General features: G+C 40.3%; 1 protein-coding gene across 1 annotated transcript in view; it reads right to left on the bottom strand.

Moving 5' to 3' along the window:
- The window catches only part of pik3r1 (phosphoinositide-3-kinase, regulatory subunit 1 (alpha)), a 127,993-nt gene that overhangs the window by 14,294 nt on the left and 99,061 nt on the right, over positions 1 to 14,638 (bottom strand). The window contains exons 6-7 of the mRNA XM_070879585.1: positions 12,858 to 13,059; positions 12,556 to 12,650 (exon numbers count right to left, since the gene is read on the bottom strand). Of these exons, the coding sequence (XP_070735686.1) occupies positions 12,556 to 12,650; positions 12,858 to 13,059 (297 nt within the window). The remainder of the gene's footprint in view (positions 1 to 12,555; positions 12,651 to 12,857; positions 13,060 to 14,638) is intronic.

Here is a 14,638-nt window from a genome sequence, read left to right as displayed (position 1 = left end):
TGATGGACTTTTGCCTTCCTCAAGGTACTTTTAGTGCTGCAGAAGTACTATGCTATTGATGGTGAAAAACCAGGCCCTATATCTGAACATCGGGTTCTTGTGATTAGCTAGTCTAGAAATGCATGCGATTAATAAATGAACTCTTTGCAATGAGTGTGCAGATACCTCTGCAGAGCACAAAGTTAATAATTAAAAAATGAACCCAAGTTCTGTACTTCCAGCACAGTCAGTGGTCTGCATTTAACTAATGATAAAGATCTCTCTTTAAACATTAACCTAGGCAAGCTCAAATATTTGCTGAGTTAGGGATTTCTATCTTGGGAGGGGGAGGAGAAGGAAGAGAAGGCTGTAGGTTAGAAATTTGGGTAAGCTTTCATTAGCAAAAATCCAACTTGTATTTAAAGGGGTATTTCGAATACAGAAAATGCCAGGGCCTATGTGAGAGGCACTATAAACTTTCTTAAAATAGTTACTGCAGTTGAACATAAAATTATGGAAAGCAAACTACTTCAAGCAGCCACATGCAGGAAGCAGCTAAGCTGGTTCAGCAAAAATAGAATCAAAGCCTTCCTTGAGCTCCTTTCCTCCACTAGCAATCCAACTCAGAATCTGACTCCATCTATCCCCTCAGGTCAGACTACAGGTGCAGAACAAAGACGACTCTGCATTACTTTAGACAGCTCATATTTCAGTCCTCAGTGTATTTCAATAATAAAAATGCCCACGTGGCGGGCAACCTAAAGCAAAGCACACAGATTGACGAATACTTGCCAATCAAGAAAATAAACAGATGTAAGCATTTTAACCTGTCACACCAACAGAAAGGGTTTTTAAAATTGCTGTTTCATGTACAGTGTACTACAAAACTTCTCAATCCATTTTAAGACCAAAAACAAATAGCCTGAACATTTTACTCCCAACCGACAGGTCATGAGTTTCAATTCCAGGCTCTCATGAGGAAAGTTTAGCTAGAACAGCATGGTACGGAGGATTTGGATTTCCCAGGCCAGCTGACAGCAAGCTCACCAGCTTTAACAAAATAGTACTTAGATTTTAATTAAAAAATTAATCATAACTATTAGATACTAGTATAAAAGGTGTATGGATTCCTTAATCAATATGTACCTTTAGACTTTCAATTGGACTCAACATTAACTGAATTAATGAATATTTGTCTCAAACCCTTAGGGGGTGAAATTGCCCCAGGCCCCGATGTGGGGGCGGTAACCTTCCGGGGCCAGTACTTTGAGCGCCCGACGCGGAATTGCCCTTACCGCCCCGGAAAGGAATCGGAGTGCAATCTCCCACGCTCCACTTCCTTTACGGATGGGTCCCGGGGTGCTACTGAGGCAAAATGTTCAGGGCTATGCGCTTCAACACCCCTTCCCTTCGATTAAAGGGGAGGCCACTACGCATTCTGCACAGCCTCTGATGGCCACCACTGGGCCATTTGGGCAGCGTGCGACCGGGCCAGACCTAAGATGGAGTGCCGGGCTGCACGAATGGTGGCCAGACTACACGAGGGTTGCCATCGTCGAACCGGCCAGAGAGTCGGCTGACAAAAAAAGATGGCGGCCCGGGGCACTGGAACCCTCTCCTTTAATTGTTGCCCCAAGAGTTGATGGCGTTGACATCCGCCCGCGCTAGCCTCGTGACCCACGGGGCAATTTCTCCCCGTGGGGCGTTAAGAGATCGGGGCAGTGAGCGGTCGCCGCGCACAGCAATTACGTCATTGCCTGCTACGTGGCTGCCCTGGGCGCAGTGCTGCCAAGGCAGTGCCTCCGCAAACTCCTGGACAATTTCCCGGGAGGAGGTAGCGCTCCCCCCACCCCGGGCGAAAACTGACTTGCGGCCCATTAGTGCCCCCCGGAGGCGCCAACGGGGATATAAAAAGGGGCAACTTCGCCCCCTTAATATCTATGAAAAGTTATGGCCTTTTCATTTATTCCACAACACTACAGCTAAATGATTTTCTTAACTCTAAGCATTGCAACTACATTTCAAAACAATCGAGGCCCAGTCACACAAGCAACTAACATCCAGTGTGTGGTGGTGGGGATTCCTTTTGTGGTGAGGTCATGACTTCACGAGGCATGTAAACAAAACTTTAAAAAACTTTAAAATGATTTCTAACCATCTCAATTAGGGACAATTTGCAAATTAAGTTTTGACATTTAAAAATATATATGTTTAATCTTAGCGCTACTAAACCTCACCCCATGTTACTCAAACTGCAGAAGATTACATTTACACTGCAATGCTAAAGATGGTGTGTGAATGCACACTTAAAATTATTCCAGGTACCAGTAATCTAAATTATAAGGATTAAGTTGGGCTTGTTCTCTTTGGAAGAACAGAAACCGTTGGAAGTTACATGTGTGAAGATTTAAGGGAATTGACAAATTGTGCTGAAGTGAAGTGAAATGTTCACTCTGGCGAAGGGTTCAAATACAAGATTGAGTTGTCATGTTAAAAGGTTAAAGTACAGAATTGAGGAGTCATGTTAAAAGTTTTGGAAGTTCAGAACAAGAGATTAAGCATCATAGTGGAGCGAGATTCTGTCTGCTTTTCCCTCTCCCCTGTTCAGGAACACAAAAGTGAACTCTTGCACTCCACTTCAATTTCAGCTGGGAACTGCTACTTCTGTATAGACTAGGAATCAAACCGGGGTAGGTGTGGGGGGGGGGAAAATCAGCCTCCTTTGCACCTCCTGGAGGAGGGCGGGGGGAACACGATAATGGGGCACTAACGGTTTACTGATCGGGCACGGCAAAATTACCGACGCATGGCGGGTTAGCGCTGGCGCTACACCTTACCACTTCGATCTTCTGTGCCCCGGATAACTTGATGTCATCTGGTGCGCAACGCCCAGTTATCGCCCCGGATCTTAAATTCGCTTCCGCCCCCTGCAGCATCGCTGGGCGTGAACAATGGCAATTGCAGGAGGCGGTGAGAGCTCGACCGGCTGCTTGCGGAGTGGTAATTAAAGTGGTGGTCAGGTAGGCCATACATTTATTTTCACCCCACTGTGCAGATTTTTGAATTTTTCCCTTGCCGCGATTGATCAGCCCTGCACTCGGTTAGAGTGCTTGGGACTGATCTTCGCAGATGCAGTCACCAACTTGTCGAAGTCTTACCTTCAAACGATGTCAGCAATGGCCCTTCCCTTTAAGGGAAGGAAGGAGCCTGTGATTCCGGCAGTGCTGCACGAAACATTGTGGCAGAGTGCTGCACAACCACCCATCTTGCTCCGTTTAGTGCTCCGAGGGAAGCGGTAGGTTTTGATTCAGCACTCCAGTTCCCTCCTGGATCGCTAAACCGGAAGTTCACGTCCGAATGAATGGTGTAGCGCCCGCCGATACTTTTGTTAGTGCAAAAGTTAGTGGCCCGTTTCAATTTCTAGCCCGAGGAATAATCTTTGTCTAAATGACTCCGTAGCACATCACACGATGCTCAGTCATCAGAAGCCAATTATAATTATGTTTATTCAGAAAATATACTGTGAACGAGAGAATATCTAATCATTCTGTATATCACTTCAATTTTATTTTAGGATTTTCATTAGAAAACTTTAGAAAATAATTTGTATAAATTAAAACATTTTGACTCCAAAAGCGAAATTTCTCAGTATTCAAAGAGTATGTGTAACACAAGAACATAATAAGAGCAGGAGTAGGCCATATGGCCCCTCAAGCCTGCTCCGCCATTCAATATCATGGCTGAACTACATCAACTCCACTTTCCTGTCCTATCATATCCCTTGATTTCCTAAGTGCCCACAAAATCTATCGATTTCAGTCTTGAATATACTCAAAGACTGAGCATCCACAGTCCTGTGGGGTAGAGAGTTCCAAAGATTCACAACCATCAGATGAGAAATGTCTTCACTCACAGTCCTAAATGGCCAACCCCCTTATTCTGAGACTATGGCCCCTAGTTCTAGACTCTCTGACCAGGAGAAATAGCCTATACTGTCAAGCCCTCTAAGATTTTATACGTTTCAATGAGGTTAACCTCTCATTCTTCGAAACTCCGGAGAATACAGGTCCATTCTACTCAATCACGCCTCACAGGACAGCCCTCTCATCCCAGGAATCAATCTAATGAACCTTCGCTGGACCCCTCCACGGCAAGTATATCCTTTCTTAAATATGATCAAAACGCTACACGGTACTCCAGGTATGGTCTCACCAAATGCCTATATAATTGCAGCAAGACTTCCTCACTTATACTCCAACCCCCTTGCAATAAACGCCAACATGTCTTCCTAATTGCTTGCTGCATGTTAACTTTCTGTGATTAGTGTACAAGGACCCCCAAATCCCTCTGGATACTAACATTTACTAGTCACTCACCTTTGAAAAAATATTCTGCTTCTTTCTACCAAGGTGGATAATTTCACACTTCTCCACATTATATCCCACCTGCCAACTTCTTGCCCAATCATTTAACCGATCTATATTCCTTTACAGCCTCCTCTCAAGCTTATTTTTCTACTTATCATCAACAAACTTAGATACATTACATTCGATCCCCTCACCCAAGTCACTGATATGGATTGTAAATAGCTGAGGCCCAAGCACTGATATTTGCACTCCACTAGTTACACCCTGCCATCCTGAAAATGACTCGTTTATTCCCACTCCTTGTTTTCTGTCCATATTACCCCATATCCCACAACACATTCCGAAAATCCAAATATACTACATCCACCAGTTTCCCCTCATCTATCCTTCTCGTTACATCTTCAAAAAAAAAAAAATAGATTTGTCAAACACTATTTCCCCTTCATAAAACTGTGTTGACTCTGCCTAATCATTTGCAATTTTCCAAGTGCCCAGTCATGACATACAAATAAAAACTGTAGAAATATAAATATAGTATCTGGGGCAGAGGTAGAGGAAAGGGAGCAGAATCCAAGACAGTGAATTAAATTAACGTCAGAAACAATCATGTTCAAAGCGATCAGAGTAAATTTCAATTATGCACTTGAGGTAAAAGGAGTTGGAATATTACAATGTGATAACATGCTACTTTATTTAGAAACCCTCTGTACACCCCCACATTCAAAAACTTTGTTCTGCCCTGGACAGTTGAAACCCATCTAAATTTAATCTAAAGAAAAGAAAGACTTGCATTTATATAGTGCCTTTTGTGACCACTGGACATCCCAAAGCGCTTTATAGCCAATTAAGTACTTTTTGAAGTGGAGTCACTGCTGTAATGTAATAGAAACTAAAGACATTGGCCTAGATTTTGCATTGGGTAATGACGGCATACTGTCAGGGTTCGCGGTCAATAGATGTAAACATGGAAATACTGAAGTTGCGGTCAGTCATTCACTGCCACCCCCCCCGCCCCACCCCAAAAGCCGGCAATCAGTGACATCAGTGGAGCTGAAGAAAACTTGAGCTTTTCCGTGCTAATATCGCTAAATCATTAAACTATTAAATCTTAAGCCTTGTTGAAATAGGTGTAACTGAGGTTTTAACAGCGTATTGATCGCTAAACAACCGTTCCCTGAAAAACTAACTTTATATTTGTGGAATGTCAAATTTTTCCATTATGATAAAAATGATTAGATTTTCATTTATTCATGATATTTCAGCTTCTACCTTAACCCCAGGTGTATGTCCCAATCTTTATTTCACTCTCTAACATTTTTTAAAAAGTGCAGTTAATCAGTGCTTTTCATTTCTTGGTTTGCTGTCTGAGAAATTTTCAATGCGATTGGCTGCTTAAACAGCTTGATGACATCACTATTGCTCTTCGCTGGAGTTCCCATTTTGACAGTGCTACAATCAATTTCACATCGAGGAAGCTAAAGTTTTCGCCAGAGGTCATGAGATCTCTGTGGGCAGCTTTCTTAGAGATCAGTGGCGATGGCCGCTGCTTCGCTGCTGACAGCAAATTACGGGCCATTTTGTTTAAACTATTTTCTTTCCTTTGCAAGGTATTAGCTTCCTCATAGGATGCAATTCTATGGTCCATTTTTAGTCACTTGTTGAAATTACCATTTCTCATTGGTCCAGCCCGGCACGATAGCCTGATCCTGTCCTTGCTCAGTGTCCAAAAACACACACACTCACCAGGAAGTCACTGTATAGTAACCAGGAGCAGGAACCCTGGCAAATTTTCCCTTCTCTAAACTGGAGAGCTGCAGCTATTCGCTATCTTAATTGAGATCAGTTAACTCAGTACAGACCAGGTATCAAACTTTGGAACTTGCTGGTTTGTATGTCTCAGACAGCAACCCAACCTCAGAGCCATGAAGACATGTCAATCATTCACGTTTTTGTTCTGAACAAAATAGCAAAGAGAAAATACATCTATACCACACCAGTTAAGTGTTCCTGCTTTTGATTGTTCTCCTGTTAGAAGTGCCAAGCGAATTAATGTTTGATTTGGAATTTCATGCTTGACTGTGAAGCTCTTTACAGTCGAATAGCTTGGTAACTGTCACTGTCTAGGAGCAAACATGACAAATGGCTGGTTGGATGAGGTTCCAATTGCCCGTTCATGGAACTGTAGCTGGCAAAAACCAGCACTTTCAGGAGTCGGGGGTGGGGGGGGGGGGGGGGGAGGATCCAAAAAGGACAAAAAAGAAAAACAAGCTACATATAAATGTTTGCCTAAAACTCAGCACATTTTATTTTAATATTCAGAGCCCTCTTCAGGATAAATATAAAACTTCAGGTTAAATATAGCAAGGTCCAAACACTAAGTCTGTGTCCATATATGCTGCATGACTATCATTTTCTGTTTTCATTTCAGATTTGCAGCCTTCACAGTATTTTGCTTTTGTTCTAGGTTTGTGTAGATGCTATGGTTTTAAAGCTAAAGCAACAGGCCATTAGTTAACTTTTTTGCATTACCACCGACTATCTCAGCCACTCCTACAATAATTCAGTTGTATGCATCATGATTGCCATTCATTTTATCTGATTACCTCTTACTATAGATTTTTTTTTTTTAAATAGTATTTGAACTACAATTCTATATAACCAGAGGCAAGAAATACACAATATAAATTCACTGTGGGTGCACAAACACTCAAAAATATGCTTTAAACAGTTTCTAGCAGTTACTCAGGCTCGGCACACATTTGCAGTAAACTACATTTCCTTGTATGTACTAAGCACGATATTTACTCTACATGGTTCGCATGCCAGACATGAGACTCCCTAAGCAAATGCTCTATACGGAGCTCCTTCACGGCAAACGAGCCAAAGGTGGGCAGCGGAAACATTACAAGGACACCCTTAAAGCCTCCCTCGTAAAGTGTGACATCACCACTGACACCTGGGAGTCCCTGGCTGAAGACCGCCCTAGGTGGAGAAAGTGCATCCGGGAGGGCGCTGAGCTCTTCAAATCTCAACGCCTCGAGAGCGTGAAAAGGTAGCGCAGACAGCAGAAGGAGCGTGCGTCAAACCAGTCCCACCCAACCCTTCCCTCGCCGAATGTCTGTCCCATCTGTGACAGTCTGTGGCTCTCGTATCAGACTGTTCAGCCACCAAAGAACTCACATCAGGAGTGGAAGGAAGTCTTTCTCGAGTCATAGGACTGCCTATGATGATGATATATTCTATACTGATGCAATATAATGGACACAGAAGTGCACACTGATGCTTTAGAAATCTACAATAAAACATTTCTTTGTAAGAAACCAAACATTGTTATACATCCTTTAGAATTCACACAAAAACATATTACAAGCCGAGGTGTTAATCGCTGGCATACTAACATCCTACAGTTTTGAATACACATGGAGGGACGTATAGTTGACAAGTTTTTTTCCAGGTTCCACAAAATAAATATATTTACAAATGTATTATATCCTCAGCACTCCCCAAAGTGCTTTACAGCCAATGGATTATTTTTGAAGTACAGTTAGTTGTACATAGACAGCTAATGTCCCACAGCAAATGAATATTAAAAAGATCAAATCTGAATACTAATAATCAGATGTGTTACTAATATTGAACACTTTTTGCTTAAGATAACAAAGATTGATACATAAAATTGCTTAGAACCCTATGTCCTTTTGAAAACAACCACTTTAAGGTCAACAACATCTGATTTGTACAACAGGCTGACTGGAATGATAGCATGGGCACAGAAGGTAGCTTATAGTTAAAAAATAACCCATCTGTGCTTCAGCATCATTCTGACTAACCAATTTAGCAACTGGATTCATCTTAACTCGAGCAAATATCGTAACTCCCTCCTCCTTACTCAACATGTAGCCCAAGGAGACTCCCATGCAACACATAAAAGAAACTGTCAAAATGAATGAGCTCTAATCATTTAACATCTACTGTTGTGCTTTTGTCTAATGTACAGCACTAGCTGTCATCTCAGGATACATGACATGCCATTAAATGTTATGGCTAAGGACAGAAGCAATCAGTTGACCATTACATATGCTAAAGAACTGATTTAGTAAGGTTTTTCTCTGTTCTAATCCACAAACCTATTAAGTTCTTAAACAATCACGAGTATAAATTGAGACAAAAGCAGAAAAAACATCAGCTGGAAACTAACTGGGTATAACCAATGGCTTTGATCGTGGGCTTCAGGAGATAAAAGGGGAAGGGATGAGGTCACACTTTGTGCCCTTAAAATCAGAAAACCTTACCTTATGTAGAACTCTACACAAGTTACTAGTTTAGCAAACAGGAATTCCAAACTATTAATAACGAGTGCTTTAAGGAGCTAGTGTCTCTATACAAACTTTCAAGCACTATACTGCCATTATATTTTTAATTTGCTCTTTGTGTATCTTTACAAGAAGACTGGGTGGATGAGTGGGTTAGCACACTAGTACACTGATAAGAACATAATAGGAACAGGAGTAGGCCATACGGCCCCTCGAGCCTGCTCCGCCATTCAATATCATGGCTGATCTGATCATGGACTCAGCTCCACTTCTCCGCCCGCTCCCCATAACCCCTTATCCCCCTATCGTTCAAGAAACTGTCTATTTCTGTCTTAAATTTATTCAATGTCCCAGCTTCCACAGCTCTGAGGCAGAGAAGAAATTTTTCCTCATCTCAGTTTTAAATAGTCGGCCCCTTATTCTAAGGTTGTGTCCTCTAGTTCTAGTCTCCCCCATCAGCGGAAACATCCTCTCTGCATCCACCATGTCAAGCTCCCTCATAATCTTATACGTTTCGATAAGATCACCTCTCATTTATCTGAATTCCAATGAGTAGAGGCCCAACCTACTCAACCATTCCTCATAAGTCAAACCCCTCATCCCTGGAATCAACCTCGTGAACCTTCTCTGAACTGCCTCCAAAGCAAGTATATCCTTTTGTAAATATGGAAACCAAAACTGCACGCAGTATTCCAGGTGTGGTCTCACCAATACCCTGCATAGCTGTAGCAAGACTTCCCTGCTTTTATATGCCATCCCCTTTGCAATAAAGGCCAAGATTCCATTGGCCTTCCTGATCACTTGCTGTACCTGCATACTATCTTTTTGGGCTTCATGCACATGTACCCCCAGGTCCCACTGTACTGCAGCACTTTGCAATCTTTATCCATTTAAATAATAATTTGCTCTTTGATTTTTTTCAGCCAAAGTGCATAACCTCACACTTTCCAACATTATACTCCATCTGCCAAATTTTTGCCCACTCACTTAGCCTGTCTACGTCCTTTTGCAGATTTTTTGTGCCCTCCTCACACATTGCTTTTTCTCCCATCTTTGTATCGTCAGCAAACTTGGCTACGTTCTTCCAAGTCGTTAATATAGATTGTAAATAGTTGGATTCCAGCACCGATCCCTGCGGCACCCCACTAGTTACTAGTTGCCAACCAGAGAATGAACCATTTATCACGACTCTCTGTTCTGTTAGTTAGCCAATCCTCTATTCATGCTAATATGTTATCCCCCAACCCCGTGAACTTTTATCTTGTGCAGTAACCTTTTATGTGGCACCTTGTCAAATGCCTTCTGGAAGTCCAAATACACGACTTCCACTGGTTCCCCTTTATCCACCTTGTTCGTTACATCCTCAAAGAACTCCAGCAAATTTGTCAGACATGACTTCCCCTTCATAAATCTATGCTGGGATGGATAGTCTTGTGAACTCGCTCATTCTGTAAGGGCCTTCAATTAAATGACTCTGAAAATGTCTTGTTTAGTTCAACACAACTGGCAATGTCACTCAGGCCAAAAGGATGACTCATGTGGGAAATGTGAAAGAGGGAAAAAGATACACCAGTGCAGTGGCGTGTGTGTTTTGAATTTGGGATTAAAGTACATTGTTGGTGCAAAATGCGGACACTCTTACTCTACACACAAACCATGTCTGCTTGGAACTCCTTAATGGAAAAACACAATGCCAAAAATGGAAAAGGATACTGCTTATCATCAAATGAATTAAAATACCTTTAAACAGATCTAGGTGCTTTTACATATACACATTTACATTGAGATTATAGGCACTATGAACTTAAAACATTATATAGCACAACGTGCCCATTTTCAGCTCAGGAGGACTAATATATCTTTTAAAAAGGAGTTTTAGTTTTGACATCTCTAAAATATTTTAGTCAGCAGCATTAAATCTATTAGTTTATTTATATCATTTCAAATACTAAATTTTATGGCATAGTCTAACGAGATGATACTGATAAAGCATTGCTAACACAAGTGAAATTTAATGCTGCCATTATACCACCACTTTCACATCAATTCAGTGATTTCAAGTATGCATGAATGCAAAAGTGACAGTACAAGGTTAAGTGCAGTACAGCAAGAGATGTGACCATCTCAAGTAGGCAATTTCACACTGCTTGGACTTTGCACTGTATATTATGACTTCAGCCCAACAGGAAGCCACATTTTTTAAAAAAATAGACACTGGGCGGTCTAGCAGACATCCTGGGAATGTTATAAACTTGCTTTTGAGTCTTTTTAATGTCAAGAAAAAAAAAGTGAGGCTCCCACTGTGGGAGGCAGCTTCTCACAGCAGCACAGCCAAAGTAGGAACTTGACAAGGGCCTCAAACCTATATCTTACCACCAACACAACAGTGGTTCTAACAGGCTATCCAACCCTTGATTCAACTGTTTGATTTTCAATTTAATGGGATAATTACAGATGATGGAGGCCATGCAGCCCACCAAGAGCATTCATCCAGAAGTACTTTAAGCTTGCCCAGTATCCAATTGACTCCTAAATGATCTCAGGGTTTAAAAGTCCATTCCAATGAACTGACACTCAGCTACGCGAGCTATTTTTCACCATATCTACAAGTCTGTGCCCATGGCTGTTACACGAAAGCAAAATTGAATTCATAGGGTGGGCCTGCACTCGGTCAAAAGTCAATACAAGCAGTTGAACTCTTTAATCCCATGACTCCGTGCGTGTTCTAATTTTGATCAAGATGTAAAACTTTATTCTTCATCTAAAACTGAACAACTTTACAAAGGTCAAATGGCTTCTCCTCCTATTCCAGACCATCCAAAAAAGGAGGGAGAGGCAGAGGGAAAAAGAATGATAAAGCTTGTAAGGTTAGTCTAGTTAGAAACAGTTGGAAACAACTAGGCTATGTAACTGAAATTTTAGTTGAGCAACCAGTTAATTAGAACACCCTGACGAGTCTTTTAAAGGAAGTCATTAAATAATTTTCTCCTCACTTATTCAGGTTAGAAATATTAATTACATTTATATTTATTCTAAGAAAGAAATGTACAAGAGTATGTAGCTTTGATAAGATACATTTTTGCATCTTTAAGAATAAAAACATACACTTCAGAATGCAATATCCTATACTTTGCACACAACAGTAATTTTTTAAAAGCTGCATGGTATTTTGTATTTTTAACTTTAATATGTAATCCCATTACTGAAGAATCAGTGTACGAAAGAAAAACCAAATGGCAGTGAGCAAAAAGGTTCTGCAGGAGTCCACTTGTTACTTTACACTCGCAAGATTGAATCTAAATAGGACGGCTAGAAAGAGACCCAATCTTGGGGAGTCCTGTTGACTAGGTTCACATTCAAACCCTTCAAGGATACATTAAAAATGAAGACCTATTTAAAAACTGTTCTCAAATTTAGTTCCTCACTAAAGGCATCAATATAATGTTAGATAGCACATAGGTATTACATGCATTTTGAGTGCTGCTATAACACTGACTGAGCCCAGTACTGTAAAGCTGAATTGTCCAGTACCAGATCATTGATCTTACTGTATGCTTTTTGAATATAAAACTTCCATTGCAACAAAATACACTTTAAAAAAAATCACCAAGGGACATCTCAGAACTAAATGAGTGCAAACTTTAAAATGAAAAAACACCATGCTGGAACAAATATAGGATAAATAATAATTCTATGCAGTTAAGAGAAAGGAAACCATTATAGATTTACATAAACAATCTAATTTAGTTCAGAATTGAATGGTTTACATTTTAAAACTGTATTAGTTCTTTATACAAAAGACAAAATGTAATCCTGCCTAGGGTCAGAAAACTATTCGGCCCTATACAAGTTATTTTTAACATTTAGCCAAGACACATAGCTGGATCTGATCTTACCTGGTGCTGGCGCTTGTGTTGTTTGTGTTTCGTGGCATTCACTGGTTATAAGTACTTCTATAATTTTGATGTGGTATTCAGGATTTGTTTCTGAGCTGGATAACCAAAGAGAAAAATTAAACCAAAATCAAATCTGAACCTGAAATATTTCTGCTTTTATAATATACATAACAATGACATTTTTACTTTAAAATGTTAACATACACATTTTATCAATTCAGCATTTAATGTACATTTTCCAATGTTTCACAAAATACATAAGAGTGCACCTTAGGAAACAGTCTTCCTGGTAGCATACATACCTTGCTGCCTGTTGTCTAAAAAGTAATGGACTAAAGATTTCTGCCAATGTTCTTGCACTCAGGCTGTTCTTCCCAGAGCTCTGGCAAAGTTTGCAGAAATGCTTGATCAAATAATGAAGTGTAAGCCAATACTGGTGAGGCACATTATGGGACCGGATAGCTCTCCTTAGCAACTGTGCACACTCCTCTGTATTGAGTACCTCTGCAGTTGGAGAAATTAAAAATCATGGCTGTTAACAGTGAAGCAACAGAACTACCAACATTCGGCACTCAATCAAAATCCAGTGCATCTAAACACATTTTTAAGGAAACATTTAGACTACTGACAGTTAGTAATCTGCATCCGGTACAAGAAAAGAAAATCCTTAAAAGATACTGTGGGCAGCCAGTGGAAAACTATACGCATTGTGATGTAGACCACAAATACTTAGTATGTGCAATACTATAGGTCTGCTACTTCTCAGAAGGCAGATGATTGGCCAATTTATAGATACAGCAGATAATACCAACAACCACATCCTTTGCTGCATTATGCATTCATATAAAAGGTTAATAGGTCTATGCACTGTGCAGGTTAATATCCCCACAGACTATGCAACAAGAAGTCTTCTGCGTTATTAATCTTTGCTACGTAATCACACCCAAACTTTACACACCATATTGTACAAATGGTGGTTACGTCTCTCAGTACTTTGTGTGCCACATCAAGATCACGTCTGAGACCTAGCGCCATCATAGTTATATAGTATTTATCTTAGTTTGCACATTTAATGATTTTAACTTGCTAAGTTGCTGCAAACAAGGAGGACAGAATATAAGTTCAATAAATGGAGCAACAATCACACATTCTGACTGCAATGTGTGATGTCAACTGGACGATAAACACATTTTCTTAAGACTGCTTAAGATTCACAAGCAGAGAATTCAGTATCGTCGAAGTATCATTTATTTTGCCAACATCTACAAAAAGATTTAGTCAGAAGTAATCATCAAACGTTAAAAACAGATATGAAGCAAATTGCATGAGATGGTGGCGGGCAGAGTAAAAGCACACTTTATCCTAAACTTTTCAAAATGGTCAATCAACCAGTGCATCTAAACATATTTTTAAGGAAACATTTAGACTACTGACAGTTAGTAATCTACATCCGGTACAAGAATATAGCATTAATTAAGCCATTGCTGCACTTTCCTTGTATTGTGTCCTTTTTCTTGAACATTCTGGTGGATGTGTTTTTTTGATAAAATATAAAAATGTCAGATCGCATTAGCTGAAACTACTTAATCTTTTATCATCTGGTTTGACATTTTGGGTCTTATCTTGGAGAATTTATCCTTAAATCAGGTAAGAAATTTAAAATGTCAACTATATGAAGTAGATAAAAATGGCAAAAAAAGTTGAGGTCAGTCAGTAAAATAATGGAAAAGCTCAGCGCTCTGGCATGCTGTTGATCAAAAGTATAGAGAGATTTTCTTTTTTTTTTTAAAAACCAATCTGACTGGGATTTTATGCTTAGCTAGCTCAGGAATAGTACTCTCGCCTCTGAATCAGATGATCATGGGTTCAAGCCCCACTCCAGACTTGGAACATATAATCTTGGCTGACATGACAGTGCAGTATTTACCCCTCAACTACCTCCACTGCCATGAAAATAGTTTAATTGGTCGTTTATCTCATTACAGTTTGTGCCTTGCGAAGCACAAATTAGCTGCTGCATTTCTCTATATTACAACAGTGACTATACTTCCATTCTTCATGGCTATAAAGAGCTTTACAATGT

The sequence above is a fragment of the Pristiophorus japonicus genome, chromosome 1, assembly GCF_044704955.1.
Source record: "Pristiophorus japonicus isolate sPriJap1 chromosome 1, sPriJap1.hap1, whole genome shotgun sequence".
Lineage (NCBI taxonomy): Eukaryota > Metazoa > Chordata > Chondrichthyes > Pristiophoridae > Pristiophorus > Pristiophorus japonicus.
The sequence above is the reverse complement of the archived record's forward strand: the minus strand, read 5'-3'. Positions and strand labels throughout refer to the sequence as shown.